General features: G+C 46.3%; 4 protein-coding genes, 3 non-coding genes and 1 pseudogene across 7 annotated transcripts; 3 read left to right on the forward strand and 5 right to left on the reverse strand.

Annotated features, from left to right (window-relative positions):
• Positions 1 to 8,605: 8,605 nt before the first annotated feature.
• trnas-uga (transfer RNA serine (anticodon UGA)) lies at positions 8,606 to 8,688 on the reverse strand. Its single transcript has one exon. It is a non-coding gene; the product is annotated as a tRNA-Ser (tRNA).
• Positions 8,689 to 10,819: 2,131 nt separating this feature from the next.
• Positions 10,820 to 10,903, reverse strand: trnas-uga (transfer RNA serine (anticodon UGA)). The gene has a single exon. It is a non-coding gene; the product is annotated as a tRNA-Ser (tRNA).
• A 1,983-nt stretch (positions 10,904 to 12,886) lies between these two features.
• Positions 12,887 to 13,554, forward strand: LOC145335895 (histone H1-like). Its single transcript, XM_080181629.1, has one exon. The coding sequence runs from the start codon at positions 12,895 to 12,897 to the stop codon at positions 13,552 to 13,554; it is 660 nt and encodes a 219-aa protein (XP_080037755.1). The 5' UTR covers positions 12,887 to 12,894.
• A 577-nt stretch (positions 13,555 to 14,131) lies between these two features.
• On the reverse strand, positions 14,132 to 14,214 carry trnal-cag (transfer RNA leucine (anticodon CAG)). The gene has a single exon. It is a non-coding gene; the product is annotated as a tRNA-Leu (tRNA).
• Positions 14,215 to 14,843: 629 nt separating this feature from the next.
• Positions 14,844 to 15,155, forward strand: LOC145335928 (histone H4). Its single transcript, XM_080181661.1, has one exon. The coding sequence runs from the start codon at positions 14,844 to 14,846 to the stop codon at positions 15,153 to 15,155; it is 312 nt and encodes a 103-aa protein (XP_080037787.1).
• Positions 15,156 to 15,671: 516 nt separating this feature from the next.
• On the forward strand, positions 15,672 to 16,080 carry LOC145335948 (histone H3-like; annotated as a pseudogene).
• A 664-nt stretch (positions 16,081 to 16,744) lies between these two features.
• On the reverse strand, positions 16,745 to 17,500 carry LOC145335958 (histone H2A.J). The gene has a single exon (XM_080181691.1). It carries the CDS (start codon positions 17,228 to 17,230, stop codon positions 16,841 to 16,843), a length of 390 nt encoding a protein of 129 aa, XP_080037817.1. The 5' UTR covers positions 17,231 to 17,500; the 3' UTR covers positions 16,745 to 16,840.
• A 1,011-nt stretch (positions 17,501 to 18,511) lies between these two features.
• On the reverse strand, positions 18,512 to 19,477 carry LOC145335966 (histone H2B type 1-M-like). The gene has a single exon (XM_080181700.1). The coding sequence runs from the start codon at positions 18,887 to 18,889 to the stop codon at positions 18,512 to 18,514; it is 378 nt and encodes a 125-aa protein (XP_080037826.1). The 5' UTR covers positions 18,890 to 19,477.
• Positions 19,478 to 20,181: the final 704 nt, after the last annotated feature.

Below are 20,181 nucleotides of genomic sequence, written 5' to 3' on the forward strand. Positions count from 1 at the left end.
CTGGAAGCAAGAACCTCAAATCTGTTATGCAGTGGTTACTGTCCAAGGTTGAAACAAACCCTCATTCTTGGCACCTCATCAGACTCGGAAATGAGTTTCTGACCACATATCTGTTCCTTCACCAAGATCACCGATTTCCAGCTGTGTAACATCACACATTGTTTGTAATACCTCAACTCACCCGTACCTGAAACCCTCATCCACACTTTTGTTACCTCGAGACTTGACAATTCAAACACACTCCTGCCCAGCAGATTTCCTTCCCTAAAGGGCATGAGTAAACCAGATAGGGTTTTATCACAAGCAACAAATAGATTTTTCATTGCAGATTCATATTGAATTCACATTTCATCATCTGCCCTGTTGGGTTTTGAACCCAGGTTCCTAGAGCATTTCCAGAGTCTCTGGGTTACGAGCCCATGACACCACTGCCTCCCCTAATCAATGACATCACACATTTTGGCCTCAACTTCTTTCTGCATTCGCGATTTCCACAGATTCACCCCTCTCTGGTGAAGAAATTTCTCCTCACCTCAGTCCTAAACATTCATCCCTTATCCTTACACAAAGGATATCAGTAACATTCTTCCTGAATCTCCCCTTTCCAGTCCTGTTAGAATTTTATAACTTCCTATGAGCCCCCTCTCAATCTTCTAAACTCCAGTGAACATAATCCTAACTGACTTCATCTTTCCTCATACGACACACTGGCCATCCCAGGAATTAACCTGGTGAACCTTCACTGCACTCCCCCTGCAGCAAGGACATCCTTCCTCAGATAAGGACACCAATACTACACACAATACTCCAGGTGTGGCCTCATCATTGCCCTATACAACAGCAGTAAAACATCCCTATTCCTAGACAGAAATCCTCTCGCTCCCAAGGCCAACATACCATTTGCCATCTTTTTGTCTGCTGTATCTCTGCACTTACTTTCAGGGACTGAACAAAGAACAGTACAGCCCAGGAACAGACCCTCTTCCCACCCAGTCTGTGATGACGCAGATGCCTCTTGTAATGACTTCAATCAGGCCATTGAGGTTGGCGATTGGAGCAGGAACTCCCTGATTAAGGATCCAATTGATGGGCCAATCAGGGAGTCTTTGCCTTGTATTTAATCGGGAGTGCCCGTTCCTCTGACACCCCCGGAGATAAACTGTTAGCGCTCTGTGTACTGCTGTTAGAGGTGTAAATAAAGGGGTTTTGGTGAAGGAACTTCTCCCTCTGCAGACTTATTACACCTCTCTAATCTAATATTTTCTTGCCTCGATGTGGTCCATATCCTTGTGTTCCTGCTGATTCATGGATCTATCCAGATGCCTCTTGAACGTTGTTACAGAATCTGCTTCCACTATTTCCTCCGGCAGTACGTTCCAGGCATTCCCCACTCTCTGTCTGAAAAACTTACCCCTTACATCTCTTTTAAACTTTCCCTCTCTCACTCTCACCTTTGTCCTGAGTATTTGATCCTTTGACCCTCGGGAAAAGACTGTGACAATCCATTCTATCCAAGCCTGTCATAATCTTGTAAACCTCTCTCAGGTCCCCCCTGCTCCTCCGATGTTCCAAAGAAAACAATCCAAGTTTGTTCAACCTTTCTTTCTAGTCCATATCCTCCAAACCAGGCAACATCCTGGAAAATCTCTTCTGCACCCTTTCCAATGCATCAACATCCTTCTGGAAGTGTTGCACCCAGAATTATACACAACACTCCAAATGCACGCGAACCAAAGTCTTATACAGCTTCAACATGATTTTACTGACTGATGCACAAGAACATCTAGATCTTGCTGAGTACCCAGCTCTCTTAATTTACACCCATTCAAATAAATATCTGCCTTCCTATTTTTGCTACTGAAGTGGATAATGAAGTGATCACTGCATATTTATCCACATTATACTGCATCTGCCATGCAGATCCCACACACTCAGCCTGTCCAAATCAGACTGAAGGATCTCTGCATCTCCCTTGCAGCTCACCCTCCCTCCCAATATTGTATCATCTACATATTGGGAGATTAAATATTTAGTTCCCGTGTTCAAATCATTAATCTATAATATGAACAGTTGGGGTCCTAGCACAGATCCCTGTGGTACCCCACTAATCACTGTCTTCCAATTGGAAAAAGACCCATTTATGTAATCTCTTTCTTTCCTGTCTGCTAACCAGCTTTCTATCCATCTCAAGATGCTACACACAATCCCATGTACTTTAACTTTACACAGTAGAAGGGCAGCACACTGGTTATCACTGCTGTGTCACAGCACCGGGGACCTGGGTTCGATTCCCGGCTTGGGTCACTGTCTGTGTGGAGTCTGCACATTCCCCCGTGTCTTTGTGGGTTTTCTCTCCGATTTCCTCTCACAATCTGAAAAGATGTGCTGCTTAGGTGTACTGGCCGTACTAAATTCTCCCTCAGTCTACCCGGACACGCGGCAGAGTGTGGCTACTGGGGGATTTTCACAATAACTTCATTGCAGTGTTAATGTAAACCTACTTGTGAAACTAATAATCAAACTTTAACCTTTAAAACATTATGTGAGATCTTGTCGAAAGCCTTCTGAAAGTCTAAAACAAACATATCCACAGGTTCTCCCTGGTCAACTCCAGTAGTTATATCCTCAAAGAATTCCAGTAGTTTTCTCAAGCATGATTTCCCTTTTGTAAATCCATGCTGACTTTATCTGATTATAACACTGCTTTCCAAATACTTGATAATGGACTCCAGCAACTGCCCTACGACTGACATTTGGCTCACTGCTCATTGGTTCCCTCTTTCCTCTCTACCTCTGTTTTTAGATACAGGGTTTAGATTAGTTACCTCTCTCTCCTGAAGGTGCTGACTCTGGCTGGGTTCAGTTCCACACTCACTGGTTCCTCTCTCTCCTGAAGGTGCTGACTCTGACTGGGTTCAGTTCCACACTCACTGGTTCCTCTCTCTCTCTCCTGAAGGTGCTGACTCTTGTTGGGTTCAGTTCCACACTCACTGGTTCCTCTCTCTCTCTCCTGAAGGTGCTGACTCTGGCTGGGTTCAGTTCCACACTCACTGGTTCCTCTCTCTCTCTCCTGAAGGTGCTGACTCTGACTGGGTTCAGTTCAGACACTGGAAATCAGAAATGAAACTGAAAAGAAAGCTCAGCAGATTGTTTCTCTCTGCAAACAGATGCTGCACAGAGTTAGTGTTTCAGGCCTGTGACCTTTCATCAGAACCTGAAAACATAGAAACTCGGAAGAGGAGGAGGCCACTCAGCCCATCGTGCTTGTTCCATCATTCAGTGTGATCATGGCTGATCCTCGATCTCAATTCCATATTCTCAGTTTTTCCCAATACCCCTTATACCAATCTTACCCAATGTAACTATCTAAATGCTTTTTAAAAGACAATATTGTAACCGCCTCTACTGCTACCTCAGACAGCTCGTTCCAAACACTCACCTCCTCTGGACCCTTTTGTGTTTCTCTCCTCTCACCTTAAACCTACACCCTCCACTTTAAGACTCCCTGAAATTGGGAAAAGATATAAGAACATTAGAACATAAGAAATAGGAGCAGGAGTAGGCCATCTAGCCCTTCGAGCCTGCCCCGCCATTCAATAAGATCATGGCTGATCTGTCGTGTCTCAGATCCACATTCCCGCCCTCTCCCCATAACCCTTAATCCCCTCTCTTATCAAAAACCCATCAACCCGCGTCTTAAAAATATTTAGCGAGGCAGCCTCCACCACTTCAACGGGCAGAGAATTCCAGAGATTCACCACCCTTTGAGTGAAGAAGTTCCTCCTCAACTCCGTTCTAAACCGCACCCCCCCCCCCCCCCTTTTATCTTGAGGCTGTGCCCCCTAGTCCTACTGTCCTTTCTGAGCGGGAAGAGCCTCTCCACCTCTATCCTATCCATCCCATTCATCATCTTATACGTCTCAATGAGATCTCACCTCATTCTTCTAAACTCGAACGAGTACAAGCCTAGTTTATTCAGCCTCTCCTCATAGCTCAACCCCCTCAACTCCGGACTATTGACTATCTATTGACTATCTATATATATCTGTATATATATTGACTATCTATCTCATCTATGGCCCTCGTTCTTTTATAGACCTCTATAAAATTACCCCTAAGCCTCCTACACTCCAGGGAAAAAATTCCCAGTCTATTCAGTTTCTCCTTATAACTTAAACCATCAAGTCCCAGTAGTATCCTAGTAAATATTTTCTGAACTCTTTCTAGTTTAATAATATCCTGTCTATAATAGGGTGACCAGAACTGTACACAGTATTCTTAGTGGGGCCTTAACATGACTTCAACATGATGTCCCAACTCCTATGTGAGGATAAATGGGCCAATACATTCCATTGCTATTCCTCCAGTTGTTAATGAAGTGAAAAAGTTGGTGTTTAATGAAATCTGCTGGAATGTAACAACACTGCAAAATCCTCAATTCTTGTTGTTTCAGCTCAACCAGCCCCTAGAAGCTTGGAAGATGGAAGTTCCTGATTGGCCTGAGGTTGGAGATGAAGAGGAGCCAATTCCCAACAACTTGCTGACAGACATCAACAGTCATCAGCTTTAGAGCGAGGAAATCCTGGAACAGGGCATTCCGAGTAACCAAGACCCTGGAACATCCCCGCTGCTGGAGAACAGAGAAGGTGTGAGGCAAGGCAGGATGTTCAAATGGTGGAAGATGGGACTGAATCATTGGTGGAGTCTCCTACTCTGGTTCTGACTCCTTCTGACATTGATGGACGGTTTGAAGTGGAGGAAATTAGTCAGGATGGAAGTGGTGACGAGATTCACAGTCACTCCCTCAGCTTAGAGACCATTTTTAAGGCGATCTGTGCAGCGACTCCACTCTGGGGTGGATGTCAGATCAGCTCACCAGACAGCAGGAGGATTAAAGCACAGATGAGGCCATTCAGCCCCAACACTTCCGTCAACGCTCCGCTGTGCAGTTCAAAAACTGAAGGCTGGGATTCGAGCCACGTTACACAGGCGACTGGGAAAAGCACCATCGGATTAATCAGACCACTGGCCCACACTGGAAAGACTAAAAGCCCCGCAGAGGGACATCAACATGAATTTTCACTTTTAATGTTTCTTCTTTACTCTAAACAATATATTGTGTTTGTATAATTATCTTAAATGTTTCACATTGAAACAAATACTGGGAATATTTAGCATTGCTGGAGAAGTGTAACCGGGAACGATGTTCTGTTCATTCAGTTTGGGGAACACTTCCTGACAGAGGAAGATTGGGACATGACAGCTTCTCCCTATCAGCTCCTTCCAATTCCCTCCACAATCCTGAACACCTCGATCAAATCTCCTCTCAACCTTCTCTTCACCAAAGACCCAAATTCTCCAATCTACCGATGTAACTGAACTTCCCCATCCCTGGACCCGTGCCCAGAGATTTATTGCACCCTCTTTAATGCCTTCACACCCTTTCTAAACACTGCTGTCCAGATCAGAGTGCAATACTCCAACTGAGGCCAAACCAGGGTTTTATACAGGTTTCCCATAACTTGTTTGCTCTTGTAAGCTCTGCCCCTCCGTATAAAGCTCACAATCCCAAATACCTTAGTAACCACACTCTCAACCTGCCACCTAAACAGCAATTATTAGTGTCACATTTAACCACAGGTCCCTTGTTCCCGCATGCCTTTACAATTGTATCATTTCTTTCATATTGTCTCTCCCTTTTCTTCCCACTGAAATAAATCATTTCACACTTCTCTACTTTAAATTGGTCTTGTTTGACCAATCCACAAGCTGTCTCAGAAACTGTGAGTTTCAGCACTCCCCCCTCACAGTTCACAATGCTGCCATGTATTGTGTAATTCCCACAGTTTGAGTGTGTGCTCTGTACAGCATTGCCGATGTCTCTAATATGGATCAGGAAGAGCAGGATTTTGAACACCAACCCTCCTGGAATCCCACTTCAACCGAGCTCCATTCCAAATAAAAACATTTCCCACTGCTGTGTTTCCTGTCACTCAGTCAGGTTCCTATCCATGTTCTGCTGTCCCTTTTATTCTCTCAGCTCCAAATGTTCCCACAAGTTTGCTGTGTGGCCCTTTATTTATAAAATGCTTTTTGACAGTCCGTGTTCACATTAACCACATTATCCTCATCAACCTTTTCTGTTACTCTCACTAAAATCATAAGCAAGTTAAATTTGATTCCCCTTTAATAATTACCTCTGTGTTTTCCTTAATTAATGCACATTAGCTCAAGTGAGTGTTCATTTTATCTGCAGTTAATTTTTGGAGAATATTCCACATTGCTGAGGTTAAATTTATTGGACTTTAATTGGCTTCTCCTCACAGCCTTTTCTGAAGAAGAGTGTTTACCATTTGCAATTCTCCAGTCCTCTGGCACGATGAGCTCGGATAGGGAAGTTTTGGCCAACGCCGCTGCAATTTCCACCCATATTTCCCTCAGTATCCATGGATCCAAATGGCCTCTTTCTGCACTGTAGGGATTGTATGATTAATACAATTATGATTTATGTGTCTTTATACAGTGCAAAGCACAGAGGCACAGCATTAAAACAACAGAACAAGAAAACACAGAACAGCAACAGCATCAGACAATGCAAAGATAGGAAACACACTATATTTCAGACAAGTTTTCTAAAGGTCACTACATTTTCAGCATCAAAATCAGGTAAAACATTTGAAATATCAACAATTCTATGTGGGGAGAACAAATTGTGAATATCATCACATGAACCAGATTTCTGTACTTTGTACTGACACCCACCCATAATACAATCGCTGTGAATAAAGCTTTTGAAGCTAAGGCAATAAGGCCATGTATCAATTTGATAATATTGAACTAAACCATAAATCAGCCTTCTCTACAGATTGCAATTCAAGAATCCTTAATCCCTCATAAGCTATTCCTCTCATGCCTTTCATTTTCCAGGTTTCATGTCTTTGAACTCTCTCTGTGAGCTGAATATCTCTTTGAACGTATGGGTTCCAAAGTATGGGTGCAGTATTGAGATGTGGGCATACTCGCTTCTTACAGAGTTTCAGATCTTGGGTTGAACTCCAGTTTACTCCTCACTCCCTCGATTCCCTAAGAATCCAAAATTTGTCTAATTCAGCCTTAACTGCAACAGAATCTCTCCAGTGCAGATGGAGGCCACTTGGTCCCTTGAGTCTGAACCAACTCTCTGAGATACCATCCCACCCAGAACCTGTCTCAGTAACCCCACATATTTATCCTGCTAATCCCCTTTACTGATACATTTTGGAAACAAAAGGCACCATGCAATACTCTGACAAGATACCACAAGGTAGGTTGTTGCATAAAGATTAAATCTCATGGGATCTAGGGTGAGGCATCTTAATGGATACAAAATTGATTCGTGACAGAAGCCAGGGGATGGTTGTCGAGGATTGTTTTTCGAACTGGAATCCTGTGACCAGCCTCAGGGATCAGTGCTGTCATTTGTATTAATGATTTGGATGAGAATATAGGAGGCATGGCTAGTAAGTTTGCAGATGACACCAAGATTGGTGGCATAGTGGACAGTGAAGAAAGTTATCGCCAATTGCAATGGGATCTTGATCAATTGGGACAGTGGGCTGACAAATGACAGATGGATTTTTATTTAGATAAATGTGAGGTGATACATTTTGGTAGATTGAACCAGGGCAGGACTTACTCAGTTAATGGTAGGGCGTTGGGTAGAGTTACAGAACAAAGAGATCTAGGGGTACAGGTTCATAGCTCCTTGAAAGTGAAGTCACAGGTGGACAGAGTGGTGAAGAAGGCATTCGGCATGCTTGGTTTCATCGGTCAGAACATTGAATACAGGAGTTGGGACGTCTTGTTGAAGTCATGAAAAACATTGGTAAGGCCACACTTGGAATACTGTGTACAGTTCTGTTCACTCTATTACAGAAAGGCTATTATTAAACTAGAAAACGAGCAGAAAAGATTTACCAGGATGCCAGCAGGACTTGATGGTTTGAGTTATAGGGAGAGGCTGGATAGACTCTTTTTTCTCTGGAGGTAGGAGGCTGAGAGTTGGTCTTATAGAGATCTATAATATAATGCGGGGCGCAGATCAGCTAGATAGTCAATATATTTTCCCAAAGGTAGGGGAGTCTAAAGGTAGAGGGCACAGATTTAAGGTGAGAGGGGAGAGATAGAAAAGTGTCAGAAGGGCATTTTTTTTCACAGAGTGGTGAGTGTCTGGAACAAGCTGCCAGATGTGGTAGTAGAGGTGGGTACAATTTTGTCTTTTAAAATGCATTTCGACAGTTACATGGGTAAGATGGGTTTAGAGGGATATGGGCCAAATGTGGGCAATTGGGATTAGCTTAGTGGTTTAAAAAAACAGGGCGGCATGGGCAAGTTGGGCCGAAGGGCCTGTTTCCATGTTGTAAACCTTTACTGACTCAGAGCCCATTCGGCCTAACTTGTCCACGCTAGCCTACGGACACACATGTGTTTCCAAGCTCACCTTCCTGCATCCGGCCTGGAGTCATGCAGCTGAAAGATTGATCGTGATCGAAATACTTCATACTGAAAAGCGAGTTTTTTTTTTGACCGCCTGAAATATCGGAAGTAAACACTTCCTGATCATAACCGCTGCGAGCAGGGCTCGAACCTGCGCGGGGAAACCCCCATTGGATTTCAAGTCCAACGCCTTAACCACTCGGCCATCGCAGCTGCACATTTATAATCTGAGTAATGTTGATATTAACTTCATCAGGCACCGGGATTGTGCAGAGCACAGTGTGTGAGCTGAAATGTGTTCCTCTACTTTTACTTTGTATCTTTGTCTCTGGCGGAGAACTCATTTATCAGGTCAGAGACTTGTTTTCCTATTTCAATATTCCTTCATTGGAAACGAATTACGTCCGAACAATAAATAATAACACCTCTATTATTATTTCTTAATTGTCAAATGTTGCGTTCCCTCTGTTTTTGTCCACTTGGTTTAAAACACAAGAGGCCGCGGATAAGAATCTAAATAAATTATCAATGCGATTGCCGGGAATCGAACCCGCGTCAATTGCTTGGAAAGCAGCTATGCTCACCACTATACCACCATCGCTCACACCCCTCAAACAGCAGCTATTTCAATCAGTTATAATTATGGAAGCAGATTAGTTGCTGATTTCATCACACACCAGATATATCCACAGCACAGTTTGTAAACTGAACCTGTTTTGTCTGGTTTTTTTCTGGACAGTTTAAACCACCTGTTTTATTATTGTTTCTGACTGGGAAATCATTGTTTAGTTTTGAGGCCTGTTCTTTCATTTAAACAACTGAAAGTAAATTGAAGCTGGACTTTCCATTAGAAACACGGTGATGATGAGAATCTTTGGTGAATTTTATTTTCGGAGTCGCACTTAATTAGCTATCGCATGTCACTTCTTACAATCTGTGATAACCAGGAGTTCCTAACGCCCAATAATGACCAGCTTGCAGCAATGTGTTTGAATGAACACGATGCCACATCATCTAAGCAGCATTTTGAAATTCTCATTCATTGTATTCTGATGAAATGCATTTGTTATGTTGCGTCTGTCATTCCATAAGAATCTTACTCTGACCTGAGACCTTGTTTTGTCCTGGTGCACCTGATGCCTGTTTGTTTCCATTCTGCGCACCCTCTGATTTTCCTCATGGAACCACAAAAAGGACCAGAGAAGGGAACAGCACAGAAGGAAGCCATTCGGCCTGTCTTGTCTGTGCCAGCCCGAGGACACCCAGGTGTCATTTCCAAGCTGACCTTCCTGCACCCGGCTCGGGGCCATGCAGCTGAGAAAGGAATATGGTGATCCAAATACTTCATAGCAAAAAATTAGCACTTTTCTTTGGCTCTGTGGCTGCCTAAAGCAGCCGTAACAAACACTTTATCATCAGGATTCAAACCTGCACAGATATGATGGAAATTGGATTTCAAGTCTAACGCCTTAACCACTTGCCATTGAACATAAGAACATAAGAAATAGGAGCAGGAGTAGGCCATCTAGCCCCTCGAGCCTGCCCCGCCATTCAATAAGATCATGGCTGATCTGTCGTGGCTCAGTTCCACATTCCCGCCCTCTCCCCATAACCCTTAATCCCCTCGCTTATCAAAAACCCATCAACCCGCGTCTTAAAAATATTGAGCGAGGCAGCCTCCACCACTTCAACGGGCAGAGAATTCCAGAGATTCACCACCCTTTGAGTGAAGAAGTTCCTCCTCAACTCCGTTCTAATCCGCACCTCCCCCCCCGCCCCCTTTATCCTGAGGCTGTGCCCTCTCGTCCTACTGTCCTTTCTGAGCGGGAAGAGCCTCTCCACCTCTATCCTATCCATCCCATTCAACATCTTATACGTCTCAGTTGTACATTTACCTGAGTAACATAACCATCTCAGTAACATTCATGTTAACTTCATCGGGCACCGGGATTGTGCAGAGCGCAGTGTGAGAGCTGAAATTTGTTCCTCCACATTTATTTTGTATCTTCATCTCTGATTGTCTCTCATAACTCATTTATCAGGTCAGAGACTTGTTTTCCTATTTCAATAGTTTTTCATCAGAAACGAATTACGTCCGAATAAAAAAAACCTCGAATTTGTTAGTGGCAAATTCGCCCTGTTTTACGAACTTGATTGAAACGTGGATACATTTTCTCAATAGGATGGCCAGGAATCGAACCTGGTTCAACTGCTTGGAAGGCAGAAAGTTCTGCTCACCACTATTGCTCAAACAGTCATTATAATTACAGAATTATCTACGTTGCCGATTTTTCAGGCCTGTTGCTGCGTAAAGCAGCGGAAGTAAACACTTCATAACCACAACCGCTGCGAGCAGGGCTCAAACCAGCGCAGGGAAACCCCCCATGGGATTTCAAGTCTAACGCCTTAACCACTCAGCCATCGCAGCTACGCACTTACCGCGGTAATGTGGCCACCTTAGGATGTTGATATTAACTTCATCAGGCACCGGGACAGTGCAGAGCACAGTGTGTGAACTGAAGTGTGTTCCTCGACTTTTACTTTGTGTTTTTGTCTTTGAGGGAGAACTCATTAATCAGGTCAGAGACTTGTTTTCCTGTTTCAATATTTTTTTCATTAGAAACGAATTACGCCCGACCAATGAAAAAAGAGAAATCTCTATTTTATTTCATTCCTGGCAAATACTGTTTTTCTCCACTTGGGTTAAAACACAAGAGGCCGCGGATAAGAATCTAAATTAAACGTTAATGCGAGGGCTGGGAATCGAACCCGGGTCAACTGCTTGGAAGGCAGCTATGCTCACCATGATACCACCATCGCACCGGCTGTTAAAATACACCTTATTTTTATCAATTATAATTACGAAACTACCTTATTTGTTGATTTCATCAAGCTCGAGGTGTGTCCACAGCACAGTTTGGAAACTGAACCTGTTTTATCTCGTTTTTCTGGACAGTTTAAACCACCTGTTTTACTATTGTTTCTGACTGGGAAATCATTGTTTAATTTTGGGGACTGTTCTTTCAGTTAAACAACTGAAAGCAAATTGAAGCTGGATTTTCCATTCGAAACACACTGTTGATGAGAATCTTTAGTGAATTTTATTTCAGGAATGTCCACCTACTGTTGGGACCTGCGATAACTAATTAAATAAATCACCACTCTGATGGTCAGGAACTGACCCTTGGTCAAATGCTCTCACAGTCACCACTCCATCACCATCGCTCACCTGGCTCTGTCACCCACTCTGTAAGAAAGTCCAGCTCTGACAGTGAATCTGGTTCCCTCCAGGTCCAATCGGAGGATGGTCAGAAACTGTCACTGTCAGAAACTCCATTATCAGCGAGTGTGGGATGGTTATTTAACTGGCTGTCACTGGTTGGTGAGGTTGTGATTTACTGTTACCTGTCAGTGCCGGAGAAACAAATAAAACAGGAAATCTAGAGACTCCGAGAGCAGATAATTTGTATTTTCACCCTAAACAAACACAGTGATGTCTGTAATCACTATAATAACTGAAAATAACAATAGAATTGGTTCTTGCCGCGGAATCTGGTCAACAGATGTGGTTCTTCACCACATGGACTGCAGCGGTTCCAGAAGGCAGCTCACCCCCACCTTCCCAAGGGTAATTAGGGATGGGTAATAAATGCTGACCCAGACAGAGACACCCACATTCCATGAATGAATTGAAAGACAATCTGCGGGGAGCGGCCCTCAGAGTGTTTAACAGTTACTGAGCTGAAAAACTCTAACTAACCCCCTGGAATCCGGAGCAAAGGCCGGAAGGAGGAGAAATTCCGTCCTGGGACCTTCCATTGGGTGAAAGTTTTGTCCTGTGAATGTGTCGATGTGAATATTGTGGAAGAGAGAGTGTATGAAAGGAGCGGGCGGGTCAGACTAATCCAACTGTGTTCGTGTGTCTGTTCTGACCATGAGATCTCCGAGTCTCTCTTGTGGAAAATAAAACCGTTTTTCAATCAAAGATTCCCCCTAATCCCCCTGCTGAGCCCCAGAGTGAGATTTCAAGGCAATTGTTTCGCTCAATGGAAGATTTGAGTGGAAAAGTAGAGAACATGTCAGCTATCGCGTGTGAGAGCGGGATCAGTGCAGCAGGAAAACGGGTTTCAGTGGAAAACGGAGTCCTCAGTTCGAGTGAAACCTTTTCAACAGCAAACATTGGAGTGTCAGAGACATGAAGGGTGTGAGCTGGATGTGTGGAGAGGCGGAATTTGATTGGAATGGGAGAGTTTGTGAGGAGAGAGAAACACAGAGAGGCTGGAGGAGCCGGGAGCTGACAGCAGCTTGCCTCTGCTCCGTCCGCTCTCTGCCTTTAAGTTGCTCTGTGCCGCCACCACTGGTTTCATTCCGGATCCAGTTCTGACTCTCCTGGCCCAGATTTTCCAGCCACTCTCGGATATGACTGAAACTGCAGCCGCCCAAACGGCTCCTCCAGCCGCTCCCGCTCAGGTGAAGTCTCCCAGGAAGAAGAAGGCGGCTCCCCGATCTGCCGCTCCCAAGTTAGGCGAGCAGATCCTCAAGGTGGTGGCGGCTTGCAGCGATCGCAAGGGGATGTCCCTGGCCGCCATCAAGAAAGCTTTGGCCGGCAGCGGAGTGGATGTGGGGAAGCGCGGCTCCCAGATCAGGTTAACTATCAAGAGGAAGGTGGAGAAAGGCTCTCTGGTGCAGACAAAGGGACAGGGCGCCTCCGGCTCCTTCAAACTGGCTAAGAGGGAAAGGCCGGGCAAAATGGGAAAGAAGGTGAAGAAAGCCACAGGCAAGAAATCTTTCGTGAAGAAAACAGCGGCCAAGAAGGTGACAAGAAAGAAAGCCGCCGCCAAGAAACCCGCAGCCAAGAAAACTCCAGTGAAGAAAACTCCAGTGAAGAAAACTCCAGTGAAGAAAACAAGCAGCAAGAAGGCGGCAACTCCAAAAAAGGCGCTGAAGAAAGCAGCCCTGAAGAAAAAGTCTCCTGTGAAGAAGGTCACGGGCGGAAAGTCGGTCAAAAAAGTGACTAAAGCGAAGGCCAATCCCAAAGGGAAAGCAGCAAAAGCGAAGAAAGCCTCAGGAAAGAAGTGAAACAACCCGAGAGCAAATTGGAAACCTCTGAAACCCCCCAAAGGCTCTTCTCAGAGCCACCCACATCTCTCAGGAAAGAGCTGATCCCGCAAGAAAATGATTCCTGTCCCGCGGGGCCCGGCTCATTCTCAATAGAGATCATTTCAAATTCAGACTAAAGCAAAACAACTGCAGATGCTGAATTTCATTGAGAATTTCACATTTGTTCAATCGCCACTTTCTCTCAGAATAAAGCTGTCTGGTAGATTCAGTGTGAGACAGGAACACTGGCGGCGAAACACCGCATTCCCCACTCATTTTTAATCCAATCCCTGCAGGGAGGCCAATCGGCCCATCGAGTCTGCACCGACCCACAATCCGGATCCCCCATTCCCCTATTTATTGACCCCACTTCCCCCCTGACACTCCGGGACAATTTAGCATGGGCCAATCAACCTCACACACACCGGGAGGAAACCGGAGCACCCGGAGGGAGCCCAGGGAGAATGTGGAAACTCCACCCAGACAGTGACCTCAGCCGGGAATCGAACCCAGGTTCCTGGCGCTGGGAGACGGCAGTTCTCAGCCCAAAAGTCAGTGTCAGGAGTGGGATTCGAACCCACGCCTCCAGAGGAGACTACGACCTGAACGCAGCGCCTTAGACCGCTCGGCCATCCTGACTCCCTTCACTTTAACACAGGGAGATTTCCCCCAAACACCTTCAATAAAGTGTTTGGAAACAGCTGGAAGCGGATGTGGGGGAGGATGTTACTGAGGGAGATTCTTGCTATAGAATAGACTGTGTTTCGGTGGGAATATTACTGACTGGGAATTATAACAGCAGCAGGTTTAAAAACACAAAAGGACAAAGTCACCACCCGAAACCTTAACTCTGTCTCTCTCTCTCTTCACAAAAGCTGCCGGATTATTTGCAGCATTTTCTGTTTCGATTCCAGATTTCAAAGCTCCGGGTTTGTGGAAACTCTTGAGTGTGAAGGGCGGCTCTGGAAGGGTTTGTGTGGGGAGCTGGCTTTCGTTTCCATTCTTAATAAACGGGTTGAAATTGGCGGTTGCAGAAACTGGAGGTGGAGCTGAAAGATCAGGGGCCGTTCTGTGTGTGTGTGTGTGTGTGTGTGTGTCAGGCCGACTCTCTCCTCCCTCCCGCTCTGGGTTGAATCTTCACTCTGTCTCCTCCCCACTCTCTGCTCTCACTCCGCCTTTCTCAGTCAGGTCGGGGCGGCCTGTATAAAAGGAGCCTGAAAGAGTTCCTCTCTCTCAGATTGGGCAGTGATCGGAGTGAAGAATCCATCATGTCTGGCAGAGGGAAAGGAGGCAAAGGACTGGGGAAAGGCGGAGCCAAGCGGCACCGCAAAGTGCTCCGTGATAATATCCAGGGCATCACCAAACCAGCAATCCGCCGCCTGGCTCGCCGTGGCGGGGTCAAGCGGATCTCGGGCTTGATCTATGAGGAGACTCGCGGGGTGCTGAAGGTTTTCCTGGAGAATGTGATCAGGGATGCGGTCACCTACACTGAACACGCCAAGCGCAAGACGGTCACTGCCATGGATGTGGTGTACGCTCTGAAACGCCAGGGCCGCACTCTCTATGGATTCGGCGGCTGAACAACTCGACCCTTTTCCAGCCAACACACAACAAAGGCTCTTTTCAGAGCCACTCACCGCCTCACAGAGAGAGCAGTGACCTGGGGACGGGGGGGAGCTGGGACAGGCTGCTCAGTGTTTGAGATGCAGCTTTGCTTTGTTTCGGTTCCGGTGCCGGGAAATCACCCAATTGAACATTTCATTTGGAGCAGGATTGTTGTTGAAATGTTTCAGTGGATTGTCTCAGCAGCCCCCAGTTGACATGTGCCCTGAGTGAAAGGCCACCTCACTCCCTGTCTAATCACTCAGTGTTTGGATAGAGTTTCTAAAAGCTTATTTCCTGCACAGAAAATGGAGTAATTTCTGGAAGGGGCGGTGAAGTAAACAAGTGAGGCGATCAGAACCTGAGTTCCAGACATTCATTCCCTGCTCAGAGTTTGATTGAAACTTCCTGGGCCAATTCCCGCTGGGGGGGCGGTTCCTCACAGAGTTTAAAAAGGCGGCTGCAGCGCAGACTGTGCTGAATCCGCTCAGAAAATGGCCAGGACCAAGCAGACAGCGCGCAAATCGACCGGAGGGAAAGCTCCTCGCAAACAGCTGGCTACCAAAGCGGCCCGGAAGAGCGCTCCAGCCACGGGCGGAGTGAAGAAGCCTCATCGCTACAGACCCGGCACTGTGGCTCTGAGGGAGATCCGCCGCTACCAGAAATCCACCGAGCTGCTGATCCGCAAACTGCCCTTCCAGCGCCTGGTGCGAGAGATCGCTCAGGACTTCAAGACAGACCTGCGCTTCCAGAGCTCGGCCGTCATGGCCCTGCAGGAGGCCAGCGAGGCTTACCTGGTGGGGCTCTGAGGACACCAACCTGTGCGCCATCCACGCCAAGCGAGTCACCATCATGCCCAAAGACATCCAGCTGGCCCGCCGCATCCGCGGGGAACGCGCCTAAAACCCCGGCTTCAGCACCAAGAACAACAACGGCTCTTTTCAGAGCCACCAACTCGACACATGAAAGAGCTGCCATCTCCTGTTAACCAATCTAGTCTTTCAATTCCCGGCACAGAATCTTCCCAGGACTCTGAAACCTCTCCATCTTACAATTAACTCTCCGTTACATTGAGCTCTCTCCAATCCTTTGATGGTTACAGTCAAAACCATCCCGTTAACAATTCTACCGCAATTTAATTTTAAAGTGGTTTTATTAAACCTGCGATCATTTCAGTTTCCGAGGAATAATTCCGCAAATCCACTTTCTCCGCACATGTTTGGAGTGAGGATTGAGAATTGTGTCAGTCAGGGTCAGAATATGAACCATGTCTCAAACAGTAACCCCCTCACACCGATATCACCATTACAGAAACACTTGTACATTCGGACAGACAATAATTAACACTTTTCCAGATACAATGACTGGCTTTGAAAACTGATGGGCTGCAGATGACTGTCCTCACAGACTGTCACACTTTCAACAATTATATTGGAAATCGGATCATTTCAGTTCACTGGGACGGTTCCCCCAATAAACAGCAGAAACTTGTATTAAAGTATTCTATGTGTCAATAGTAGGGATTGATAGAACAAAGCGGGAAACAGCTGGACTGTGAATAGCAGTGCAGAATCTGACCGATAGACACCAGGCCGCCCTTTTCCAGATAAAGTGAGTGGCTCTGAAAAGAGCCTTTGGGTTATCAGATGAAAGAATGGCCGCTTCACTTGCTCTTGCTGGAGACGGCGGAGGTTTTCTTGGGCAGCAGCACGGCCTGGATATTAGGCAGCACCCCGCCCTGAGCGATGGTCACCCCTCCCAGCAGCTTGTTGAGCTCCTCGTCGTTGCGGACGGCCAGCTGCAGGTGTCTGGGGATGATGCGGGTCTTCTTGTTGTCCCGGGCCGCGTTCCCGGCCAGCTCCAGGATTTCAGCGGTCAGATACTCGAGCACAGCAGCCAGATAGACCGGGGCTCCGGCACCCACACGCTCAGCATAGTTGCCCTTTCTCAGGAGCCTGTGAACACGGCCCACCGGGAACTGCAGTCCAGCCCGGGAGGAGCGAGACTTGGCCTTGGCCCGAACTTTCCCGCTGCTCTTTCCTCTTCCAGACATTTCCCCAATCTCCCAAAGCCTTTCACAAAGAATGCTGAAATCCACTCCCTTTCGCTTCTCTTCTAGCTCCGGGAGGAATGGAGGGCCCACATTGCTGATTGGTCACTTTGTTGCTACCTCTCAGCATCTTGTCCATATGACCAATCAGAAATCTGCTGAACTGACCAATCCGGAGCCTCCACGGAGTGAGGGCGGAAAAGCCCAAATTCTCAGCTTCCCACCGATTTCATTTCAAATTGGAAAAGTCCCCAAAGGGGAAAAGAACAAATCCCTTTGGGAAATTATTCTGATCGGGAATGGAGAATCTCCCTTTCTCTCCTTCCCCAGTCTAGAGTTAACCTGGATCCGGCAGTTTCTCATTTTCACTCTGGGTTTATCTGAAAACGAGCCGAAAATAAATTATTTATTTTTGGAAAGTTCGCAAATATATTTCTCAATCAAGAAATACAAAATCCCATCAATAATTAACTAAAACCAAACCTTTTTGAAACATCAGTCTGTTTGCACCATTTTGTCCCGAGTTGCTTTTAGAATCCGGGATCCATTCGGGGTTCATCTCGGCCCTTTTTAAAACTCTCCAACCAGCCCCCAGGAAGTTTCATCGTTCTGCAAACGGACGGACTGTTCCCCATATTCCTCCAGACTGAGGGTTCCTGCACAACTGGGGTTTATAGGGAATAGACTGATCGATTATTGAGACCAAACTGAAACAGAACGGGAAACTGAGTGGAGTCTGCACATTCTCCCCGTGTCTGCCTGGGTTTTCCTGCGGGCACTCCGCTTTCTTCCCACAGCCCAAAGACATGCGGGTTTGAGTCGATTGGATTTGCCCCCCCCAGTATCAGAGGGATGAACAGGGGAAATGTGTCGGGTTATGAGGATGGGTGAGGGATTGATGTCGGTACAAACTCGATGGGCCGAATGGCCTCCTGCACTGTAGGGATTCGATGATTCTGACACATTTGTTCCATTAACTCTCTCTCTAAAGCCGGAGAAAGGGACCGAATATCAACGCGTCTGAGATCTAAACCCAGAGAAGGGCAGGTAGCAGTTAATTAATTTTAAACATTATTACTCAGACCCAATGATCCACCGGGCGTTTGATTTACATTACTCCGTGTTTATCATTGATAATCGGAAAATATAACAATTATTATTGTACAAAACGTTGCATTGTAATCATTGAAGCTAAATTAATGATACAGCCTTTTCACAGAGATTGTGGGTGGCTCTGAAAAGAGCCGTTGTGTTTTGGGGGGTTTCTCAGTCCATTGGGAAGTTTTACTTGGAGCTGGTGTACTTGGTCACCGCCTTTGTCCCTTCCGACACGGCGTGCTTGGCCAGTTCCCCGGGCAGCAGCAGGCGCACGGCGGTCTGGATCTCCCGGGAGCTGATGGTGCTGCGCTTGTTGTAATGGGCCAGGCGCGAAGCCTCACCCGCGATGCGCTCGAAAATATCGTTGACGAACGAGTTCATGATGCTCATGGCCTTGGAGGAGATGCCGGTGTCGGGGTGAACCTGCTTCATCACTTTGTAGATGTAGATGGAGTAACTCTCCTTCCGGGATCTTTTCCTCTTCTTGCCGCCCTTTGCCGGCAGCTTTTTCTGCGCTTTCTTGGCTCCCTTCTTGGAAACCGGCGCTTTCTTCTCATCCACCATCCTCCCACTGAATTTCAGACACACAATCACTGAATGGGGCCCGGAACTCCTCTTTTATAGACCAAAGCACAGGCCTATGCTAATGAAGGATGGCTGCAAGCCCTGTTCCCATTGGTTCATTCACACTGATGGCAATTCGTCATCCTGTCTCTGATTGGTTAGTGTAGATACCCAATCACATTGGTTGCTGCTCAAACCCACAAACTCTCTCAGTTTTCAATCCGTCCTTTCCCCTTGTCCGGCCCCATCCACCCAAACCCCCCTGACTCTCTCACTCCCTCTGCCACACCAGCACATTCTCTCTGCTGCTAATCCCACATCACTCTATCAGACTGCTGATACTCTTCATACATTTCCCCTTCCTCACCAGCACCAACTGCTCCGCTTTACTTCCCCGCCCATCACCGGGAGCTGGCAGGACAGAGTATCTGGGCTCAGACAGGGGTTATTGCGAGAGTTACTGGGCGGGTTAAAGGGGAATAAGTTTGATGAGCAGCAGCCACAAGTCCCACATGTGACACTAACAGTGTGGCTAAAACAGAAAACTGACTGAGAGAAGGAGTGGAATGAGAATTGGACATTACTGACTACAAGGTGTTCAGAGAGGATTAGAGAAACAATCCCGGAGGGTGATTTACTGTTCAACACAATTCGAGTGCTTGGGAGCGGGGTGGGGTGGGGTGGGGTGGGGTGGGGGTGGGGTGAGGTGGGGGTGGGGTGGGGGTGGGGTGTGGGTGGGGGTGGGGTGGCATTGAGGGATCGGTGCCAGTTAATGAACAATGCGAGAGCGACTCCACAACAGGATACACACATTCTATTTCCAAATGCTTCTCTGTCAGCCCTGTGCGAGTGGGATTCATGCTGTGTCAATTAGTATCTGATATTTCAATGTTGCTTCTATCTCTGCCAGTCTGTGGTCAGTGATATTAAGATTTCATCCAGAAATTGCAATCTCTGATATATGCCCGTGTGTTTTATTTTCTCTCTAACATTCAGTATTTAAGAGACTGTGGGCTTTTCAGTATGTTGGTCCTGGGATGTTATTCTGTATTTCATTTGGCACCTGGTGGTTTCTGAAATGGAAAATCTTGTGATTTTTTTTCTAGCTGTGCTTCAGTTTGGGGATTTGTGTGTGTGATTTCACTGCACACTTTTATTTCTGACACGTGGGTAGGTTTTTAATCTGTGTATATCAGTCTTTGGTATAAGGGTGTTGGTACTTTCCCATCATGCTGTTCTATTATTTGGAGTGTGTCTTTCCCACTAATTCTCAAGGTCTCAGTTATTTGTGA

The sequence above is a fragment of the Carcharhinus amblyrhynchos genome, unplaced genomic scaffold (genome assembly GCF_965287045.1).
Source record: "Carcharhinus amblyrhynchos unplaced genomic scaffold, sCarAmb.v2.hapA scaffold_42, whole genome shotgun sequence".
NCBI lineage: Eukaryota > Metazoa > Chordata > Chondrichthyes > Carcharhiniformes > Carcharhinidae > Carcharhinus > Carcharhinus amblyrhynchos.